This window comes from Bison bison, unplaced genomic scaffold (assembly GCF_000754665.1).
Source record: "Bison bison bison isolate TAMUID 2011002044 unplaced genomic scaffold, Bison_UMD1.0 scf7180017864304, whole genome shotgun sequence".
Taxonomy (NCBI): domain Eukaryota; kingdom Metazoa; phylum Chordata; class Mammalia; order Artiodactyla; family Bovidae; genus Bison; species Bison bison.
This window is the reverse complement of record NW_011494876.1, coordinates 14112758-14122610: the sequence shown is the minus strand read 5'-3', so window position 1 is coordinate 14122610 and position 9853 is coordinate 14112758. Positions and strand designations below refer to the sequence as shown.

At 44.7% G+C, this 9853-nt stretch overlaps 1 protein-coding gene across 9 annotated transcripts in view; it reads right to left on the bottom strand.

Moving 5' to 3' along the window:
* Window positions 1-9853, bottom strand: part of POC1A (POC1 centriolar protein A) — a 101148-nt gene that overhangs the window by 70023 nt on the left and 21272 nt on the right. For 2 of the 9 annotated variants that reach the window (XM_010851761.1, XM_010851762.1), the window contains exon 1: window positions 6363-6473. The exons of 5 other annotated variants lie outside the window; for them this stretch is intronic. In XM_010851761.1, coding sequence (XP_010850063.1) covers window positions 6363-6380 — 18 coding nt within the window. In that variant the 5' untranslated portion in view covers window positions 6381-6473. Of the gene's footprint in view, window positions 1-6362; window positions 6868-9853 lie in introns of those variants that run through there. 2 more of the 9 variants (XM_010851753.1, XM_010851755.1) reach the window with 2 other exon arrangements.

The window sequence follows — 9853 nt, the reverse complement described above, 5'->3', positions numbered from 1 at the left end:
GATATTACTTTGCCAACAAAGGTCCGGCTAGTCAAGGCTATGGTTTTTCCTGTGGTCATATATGGATGTGGGAGTTGGACTGTGGAGAAGGCTGAGCGCCAAAGAATTGATGCTTTTGAACTGTGATGTTGGAGAAGACTCTTGAGAGTCCCTTGAACTGCAAGGAGATCCAACCAGTCCATTCTGAAGGAGATCAGCCCTGGGATTTCTTTGGAAGAAATGATGCTAAAGGTGAAACTCCAGTACTTTGGCCACCTCATGCCAAGAGCTGACTCATTGGAAAAACTACTGATGCTGGGAGGGATTGGGGGCAGAAGGAGAAGGGGACGACTGCCGGAAGCAGGAGCTCTGCCCGTGGCAAAGGTCATGAGGAAGGAAGCTCGGCATACGCAAAGGCGGGATTGAGCCTCAGGAGTCCCCCTGGAAATTCTCGAGCATCTACCCCCAAAACCAGAGTCTGCCTACTTTCTGCTTTGTGCTCTCACCTACACCTCTGACTTTACGGGGGGCTGTCCCCCACTACCTCTCTCTGAAAAGGCAGAGGAACCAGAGATCAAATTGCCAACATCCACTGGATCATAGAAAAAGCAAAAGAATTCCAGAAAAACATCTACTTCTGCTTTATTGATTACATGAAAGCCTCTGACTGTGTAGTAGTCAAGTAGTGAAGTCATTCAGTCGTGTCCGACTCTTTGCGGCCCCATGGACTGTAACCTACCAGGCTCCTCAGTCCATGGAATTTTCCAGGCAAGAGTACTGGAGTGGGGTGCCATTTGATCACAGCAAACTGTGTTTCAAGATATGGGGATACCAGACCACCTTATCTGCCTCCTGAGAAATCTGTATGCAGGTCAAGAAGGAACAGTTAGAACCGGACATGGAACAACAGACTGGTTCCAAACTGGGAAACAAGTATGTCAAGGCTGTATACTGTCACCCTGCTGATTTAACTGATATGCAGAGTACATCATGTGACATGTCAAGCTTGATGAAGCACAAGCTGGAATCAAGATTGCAGGGAGAAATATCAATAACCTCAGATACACGGATGACACCGCCCTTATGGCAGAAAGTGAAGAACTAAAGAGTCGCTTGATGAAAGTGAAAGAGGAAGTGAAAAAGCTGGCTTAAAACTCAACATTCAAAAAAACGAAGATCATGGCATCCATTTCCATCACTTCATGGCAAATAGGTGAAAAACAATGGAAACAGTGACAGATTTATTTTCTTGGGCTCCAAAATCACTGCAGATGGTGACTGCAGCCGTGAAATTAAAAGACGCTTGCTCCTTGGAAGAAAAGCTATGATCAACCTAAACAGCATTTTAAAAAGCAGAGACATTACTTTGCTGACAAAAGTCCGTCTAGTCAAAGCTACGGTTTTTCCAGTAGTCATGTATGGATGTGAGAGCTGGGCTATAAAGAAAGCTGAGCACCGAAGAACTGATGCTTTTGAACTGTGATGTTGGAGAAGACTCTTGAGAGTCCCTTGGACTGGGAGATCCAACCCGTCAATCCTAAAGGAAATCCCTCCACCAGGAAGGACTGATGCTGAAGTTGAAACTCCAATACTTTGGTCACCTGATGCGAAGAACTGACTCCTTGGAAAAGACCCTGATGCTGGGAAAGATTGAGGGCAGGAGAAGTGGATGACACAGGATGAGGTGGTTGGATGGCATCACCAACTCGATGGACATGAATTTGAGCAAGCTCCAAGAGTTAATGATGGAGAGAGAAGCCTGGTGTGCTGCAGTCCATGGGGTCGCAAAGAGTCGGACACAACTGAGCTGAACTATATGATGATCTATTATTTCTATCTGGTTTGTCTCACTTTTCTATTTCATATTCAGTGCTCCCATTTCATTCAGTTTATGTTCTCCAATTTCTCCATCTCTTTTTTTTTAATGTTCTTTGTGAAGCCTTTATCTAGTAGAAAATCTTTTGTATACATACATATAAAAATATACAAATATATAATATATATATTGAAGAAAATTTACGAATTTTTCCTAGTTTTTTTCACTTATCCTATTTCATATTCAGTGCTCCCATGTCATTTAGTTTATGTTTTCCAATTTTTCCAACTCTTTCATTTCTTGATGTTTTTCTCAAGCCTTTATCAAGTTATCAGGTGTAATAGAAAAACTCTTGTATATATATAATAAACAATACATACATGTATTTTATAAAACTTAGGAATTTTTGCCTAACTAAAAAATTTATGACATTTTGATTCCTCTTGTTTCACTTAGTATGAAATGTAACACAATATATCTAATTTTTTTAAAAGATATGCAACAAGCAACAAAGGTTTATTGTATAGCACTCTACAGGGAATTATAATCAATATTTTGTAATAATATAATAAAAATAATTTCAAAAATAGTATGTGTATATGTATAACTGAATCACCAAAAAAAAGAATTCTATTTTTTGGAATTTAGTAATGTTTATCTTTTTGCCAGTTTTTTTAAATGTCCTATGTATGACATACAAAATTTTAAATATATTTGTGTAGGATGTAAGATTAAATTAACATAAATAGAAATCTATTATATTTAAATTATTAATGACATTATTCAAGATGCTATATTTTCTGCCCTTGATAAAACAGTCTCAGAGAAATGTTAATATATCTCACAATTATTATATATATATATATATTTTTTCCCTTTATTTCTTCAATTTTTGCTTTATGTCTGCTTCTTGTTATTGGACTTCCCTGGTGGCTCAGACGGTAAAGCGTCTGCCTACAATGCGGGAGACCCGGGTTCAATCCCTGGGTTGGGAAGATCTCCTGGAGAAGGAAATGGTAACTCACTCTAGTATTCTTCCCTGGAAAATCCCATGGACCGAGAAGCCTTGTAGGCTACAGGCCATGGGGTCACAAAGAGTCAGACATGACTGATCGACTTCACTTTCACTTTTTTGTTATTAGATGTCTAATGGTTTATGATGTCTATCTTGTTTGTGAATCATACCTTTTGTCATTAAAAACATTCATCCTTGTTTTATTTAAAAATACATTAATTTTTTAAAAAGATCCAGATAAATGGAAAGATGTCCCATGTCTATAGTTTGGATAACTTAATATTAAGATGCAATACTCAAGTTGATCTAAACAGAGTCAATGCTGCTGCTGCTGCTGCTAAGTCGCTTCAGTCGTGTCCGACTCTGTGAGACCCCATAGACCGCAGCCCACCAGGCTCCCCCATCCCTGGGATTCTCCAGGCAAGAACACTGGAGTGGGTTGCCATTTCCTTCTCCAATGCATGAAAGTGAAAAGTGAAAGTGAAGTCACTCGGTCGTGTCTGACTCTTCGCAACTCCATGGACCGCAGCCTACCAGGCTCCTCCGTCCATGGGATTTTCCAGTAAATAGAATCTCATAAAAATCTCAGGTGCTTTTTTTTTTTTTGGCAGAAATTCACAAGCTAATCTTAAAATGCATATAAAATATAAGACAGCCAGAATAGACAAAATTTTTTTTTAAAAAAAGGACTTCTCTTGTGATCCAATGAAGAATCTGCCTACCAAAGCAGGGAAAGAGGCTCAAGCCCTAGTTTGGTAAGATCCTACATCCTGCAGAACAACTAAGCAGATGCACCACAACTATTGAGCCCATGCACCTAGAGCAACAGGAGAAGCCACCGCAATGAGAAGCCTGTGCAACGCAACTAGAGAAGAGCTCGTGCTCACAGCAACTAGAGAAAACTCATGTGCAGCAATAAGACAAAGCACAACCCAAAATACGTTAACCAGTTAAATTAATAAAGCTTTTAAAATAAAAATAACGTATAAAAAAAGAGGGGTGCTTCCCTGGTGGTCAGTGGTTAAGAGTCCACCCTGCAATGTAGGCAACACGGGTTTGATCCCTGCTCCGGGAAGATCCCACACACGGAGAAGCAACTAAGCCCATGCACCACAACTACTGATTCTGTACTCTAGAGCCCAGGAACCATTACTCCTGAGCCTACTTGCTGCAACTACTGAAGCTCGTGTGCCCTGGAGCCTGTGCTCCGCAACAAGAGAAGCCAGTACAATCAGAAGCCCAAGCATCACACCGAAGAATAGCACCTGATCTCGGCAACTAAAGAAAGCCTGCGTGCAACAACGAAGATCCAGCATAGACAAAAACAAATAAACCTTAAAAAAAAAGTGGGGGGGGGACGGTAAACACTCACTATAGAAAATAATCTGGTAGTTTCTCAAAAAGTTAAACATAGGACTTCCCTGGTGGTCCTGTGATTGAGAATCTGCCTACAAATGCAGGGGACATGGGTTTGACCCCTAGTCCAGTAAGATTCCACATGCCACAGAACAAACAAGCCTGTGTGCTACAACCCCTGAGCCAGTGCTCTAGAACCCTTGAGCCCCAACTACTGAGCTCACGTGCTGCAACTAGTGAAGCCCACGCTGTGCTTAGCCACGAGAGAAGCCACCAAGCTGAGAAGCCCGCACAATCCAACAAGAACAGCTCTCGCTCCCCACAACTAAAGCCATGAACACCCAGCACAGCCAAAGATAAAAATAAACACATCATTTTTAAAAAACTTAAACACAGAATTATCAAATGACCCAGCAACTGTAGGTAAATACCTGTAAGAACTGAAAGCATTCTCACACCAAGGCCTGTACAGAAACATTCATAGCAGTATTAATCATAATAGCACAAAGTGGAAAAACCTTACTGTCCATCAACAGGTAAGTGGATAAACGACATGTGGTACATCCATACAACAGGATATTTATTCAGTCACGAAATGGAAACATGTACAGCTTTGAAAACATTATAAGTGAAAGACACCAAAGGCCACATTTTGTCTGAGTCCATTTATATGAAGTGTCCAGAATAAAGACAGAAAATAGATTCGTGGCTGACAGGGACTGAAGGGGCTGAAGGAAGGAGATCGGGGGGAGTGGGGAAGAAGGGGAGCAACTGCTTAATGGGTACAAGTTTTTCTTTGGGGTGATCAAAATGTTCTGGAAACACAATAATGCTAACACAATACTGTGAGAGTACTAAAAACCACTGAATTTTACACTTCAGAAGGGTGAATTTTATGGTATGCGAATAACATCTCACCGAATTTATTTTTTCAAAGAGAGAAAATGGGGTCTTTCAGCAACCACCATCTCAGGAATCGGATCCCAAACCCTCCATCCCACTGTGGACTAACAAGTAAAACCGAAGGTCCACCCGGAACAAGCCCCTGAGGCTTTACCACCACCTCCACTCCACCCAGCATCAGAGAAGCTGTAGCTTAGGAAGACATGGAGATAATATTCCAGACTTCTCCATCCAACAGCAATTCATGTTGGAGAGCTATACCCCAGCCACGCAAAAATCTCTCTTTACCCCAAATATCAGTAACCTCAAAGAAGCATTTTGGGGGTACCAGGGAGCCCAGCAAAACCTCCTCTTGGGGAAAACCCGTCCTTGGTGCAGAGCAAGGACTCCAAGGAACTGTAACCAGAACAAAGGTTCCCGTTCCTCATGCCCCGCTCCACCCTCAACACACCTGCCTTTCAACTAGAGAGGGAAGGGCAGCTGGGGGAGGGCGGGGAACAGAGCAGAAACGGCTCCACCTGAGCTTCTTAGAAAGAACTAGGGTAAAACAGTACCCCCTCGAGGGCACGGTCAGATCAGCCCCGAACCACCGGACCCCTGAAATCTCCCAGCACCCTCTCTTCCAACGCCACAGGCTTGCTGGTTCCTCGTTTCCCCCAAAGCTGGGGAACACCATTGGGGTCAAAAGGCCTGCTTCCCAGTCTGGGCCCTCGGCGCACGTACCCAGACACCTGAGAAAGCCAACAAGCCACCACTCAGCGTCACTGACTTTCACAACCCAGCCAGAGAATACCAGGCAGGTTGAGTTTTCAAAACAACCTCTCAAAAAGAGGGGCTTTGGAGTGCTCCCCACTGGCCTCTCGAAGGACCTGGGGCCGAGAGAGGGCAGCCTGTCACACTGACGCAGGCGTCCCGGGGGCCTAGCTTTCCCACAGGGAATAGGGTACACTCTCAACAAGCCCCCGTTCAGCCACCCGCTGCTCAGGGAAACGGAGACTGAAACTAGAGAGGCCCGGCACTGACCCCAAGTCACACCTCCAGTCAGGCCGTACTACTGTCTGCCCAGCTAGGAAGCAAAACCCGAGGGCAGACACTACTGGTTTGTTAGCCCCGGCAGCGCGAACAGGGCCTGGCTCGCAAGAGGCGTTCACCAAGTGCCCGCACTCAGCACCGCCTGCACCGACCGAAACCTGGGGCCTGAGAGGACCGGCTCGGAACCCCGCGTCCGGCTAGGCGCCCGCTGTCCCCGCGGAAAGACTAAAGCTCGAGCGGCCGCCGCTGACAGAAACTTACCGGGCAGTGCGCGGTCATGGCGGGGCGGGGGGCGCCCAAGGCGCCGGAGGAGCGTGAAGGAACGGCGGCTGCCGTTGCGGCGCGTTCAGTTTCCGCGCCCCCAACCGCCGCCAATAGCAACGCGGGTCTCTTCACCTCGCCCCGCCCACCGCGGTTAAAGGAGACGCGATGCCCCAAGTTTTTGCCCGGCGACCGGAAGGAAAGCTGTAGGGCCGGGTCCACGGTCTCTGCGTCTAGTGCCACCTGGCCAGTCAACCTACGGACGGCGCTGCCAAATGCCTCTGTCCACCGTCATACATTCCCACTGAGAAATTGAAAAGTCCAGGAATAAAGGGTTCCCCCACCGACCCGTAGCCAGGCTAAAAAGACCATGTACAGAGCCTTCTGGGATTGCAGTTCCAAGACGGTCCTCATCCTTGTGTCTGGAGGGTACCGGGACTACATTTCCCAAGATGCCACGAGGGTGGGACCGGGATTAACCACCCGAAGCCAACGCGTTAAGGATCCCGGAAGTAGAGGGTGTGGCTCGATGTGCATGTGTTCTCTAAAAGCGCCTGGGAGGCCGGCTTTTCTACCCTATTCAGAGCCAATTATTGGCCCTTCAGGAATTCTTTAAGTGGTTCGCTCCTCCGAACGCGCTTAAAACAAGTGTCTGTTTAAAAGAACACTAGTCACCCGGAATCACATCCGTGGAGTCGAAAGGCCTAGGATATATTCTCAGTTCTTGCCCTGATTCGCTGTGTGACCTCGGGGAAAAAGTAACTCTGCTCTGTGGACCTCAGTTTCCCAGTTTGTGATATGAGAGGCTGTTTCGCAGCCTGGCCCTCTCAGGACCCTCAGCGCTGAGTACCCGATGTAAATTACAATACCAGTTTAAAAGAGGAAACAATGCCGGGACCTGTCCACCAGAGGCCGTCCTTGCTCACTTTCTGCTGTCCTTAGACGCGCGCCCCCACCCCCACCCCAAGCTGGGCCTGATCTAGACTGGACATTTTTCAAGATTTGTGAATCTTCCATCACCTCTTCTGGTGAAGTATGGATTGTCGATTCTTAAAATGAAGCAGGGCAAAGGCTAACAGTTTTGTCAAGAGAATATACTGGTCATAGCAAACACCCTCCTCCCACAACACAAGAGAGGTCTCTACACATGGACATCATCAGATGGTCAATACTGAAATCAGATTGACTATATTCTTTGCAGCCAAAGATGGAGAAGCTCTATACAGTCAGCAAAAAAAAAAAAAAAAAAACAGGAGCTGACTGTAACTCAGATCATGAACTCCATATTGCAAAATTCAGATTTAAATAGAAGAAAGAAGAGAAAACCACTAGGCCATTCAGGTATGACCTAAATCAAATCCCTTAGGATTATACAGTGGAAGTGAGACATAGATTTAAGGGGTTAGATCTGACAGAGTGCCAGAACAAATGTGGATGGAGGTTCATGACATTGTACAGGAGGTGGTGATCAAAACCATCCCCAAGAAAAAGAAATGCAAAAAGGCAAAACAGCTGAGAAAAGAAGAGAAGCTAAAGGCAAAGGATAAAAGGAAAGATATACCCATCTGAATGCAGCATCCCAAAGAACAGCAAGGAGAGAGAAGAAAGCCTTATGTGAACAATGCAAAGAAATAAAGGAAACAGTAGAATAGAAAAGACTAGAGATCTCTTCAAGAAAATTAGAGATACCAAGGGAACATTTCATGCAAAGATGGGCTCAATAAAGGACAGAAATGGTATGGACCTAACAGAAGTAGAAGATATTAAGAAGAGGTGACAAGAATACACAGAAGAACTGTACAAAAAAGATCTTCATGACCCAGATAACCACGATGGTGTGATCACTCACCTAGAGCCAGACATCCTGGAATGTGAAGTCAAGTGGGCCTTAGAAAGCATCACTACGAACAAAGCTCGTGGAGGTGATGGAATTCCAGTTGAGCTCTTCCAAATCCTGAAACATGATGCTGTGAAAGTGCTGCACTCAATATGCCAGCAAATTTGGAAAACTCAGCAGTGGTCACAGGACTGGAAAAGGTCAGTTTTCATTCCAATCAAAGAAGGGTAATGCCAAAGAATGTTCAAACTGCTACACAATTGTACCCATTTCACATGCTAGAAGGTAATGCTCAAAATCTTTCAAGCTAGGTTTCAGCAATATATGAACCAAGAACTTGCAGATGTACAAGATGGATTTAGAAAAGGCAGAGAAACCAGAGATCAAATTGCCAATATTCGCTGGATCATAGAAAGAGCCAGGGAATTCCACAAAAACATCAACTTCTGCTTCATTGACTTCACTAAAACCTTTGACTGTGTGGATCACAACAAACTGTGAAGAATTCTTCAAGAGATGGGAATACCAGACCACCTTACCTGCCTCCTGAGAAACCTGTATGCAGGTCAAGAAACAACAGTCAGAACCAGACATGGAACAACGGACTGGTTCCAAATTGGGAAAGGAGCACGTCAAGGCTGTATATTGTCACCCTGCTTATTTAACTTATATGCAGAGTACATCATGCGAAATGATGGGCTGGATGAAGCACAAGCTGGAATCAAGATTGCAGGGAGAAATATCAATAACCTCAGATATGCAGATGACACCACTCTAATGGCAGAAAGCAAAGGGGAACTAAAGAGCCTCTTGAAGAAGGTGAAACAGAAGAGCGAAAAAGCTGGCTTAAAACTCAACATTCAAAAAACTAAGATCATGGCATCTGGTCCCATCACTTCATGGCAAATAGATGGGGAAAAAACGCAAACAGTGACAGACTTTATTTTCTCGGGCTCCAAAATCACTGCAGATGGTGACTGTAGCCATGAAATTAAAAGACACCTGCTCCTTGGAAAAAAAGCAATGACAAACCTAGACAGTGTATTAAAAAGCAGAGACATCACTTCATATAGTCAAAGCTATGGTTTTTCTAGTAGTAATGTATGGATGTGAGAGTTGGACCACAAAGAAGGCTGAGCACTGAAGAACTGATGCTTTTGAACTGTGCTGCTGGAGAACTCTTCAAAGTCCCTTGGACAGCAAGGAGATCAAACCAGTCAATCCTAGAGGAAATCAACCCTGAATATTCATTGGAAGGACATATACTGAAGCTGAAGCTCCAATAGTTTGGCCACCTGACATGAAGAGCTGACTCACTGGAAAAGCCCCTGATGCTGGGAAAGATTGAAAGCAGGAGGAGAAGGGGACGACAGAAGATGAGATGGTTGTATGGCATCACCGATGCCATCCAATGGACATGAGTTTGAGCAAACTCCAGGAGATTGTGAAGGACAGGGAAGCCTGGAGTGCTGCATTCCATGGGGTCGTAAAGAGTCAGACACGACTGAGAAAATGAACATAAACAAAACATAAACACTGATTAAGATTTGGCCAGGCCCTGAGGTTTCTCATGATATCCAAGTATCTAAGATGGTGTGTGCCTGGACCTGCAAACCAGAGACCAATGCAGTGAACTCAGAGACTGACAGTGGGT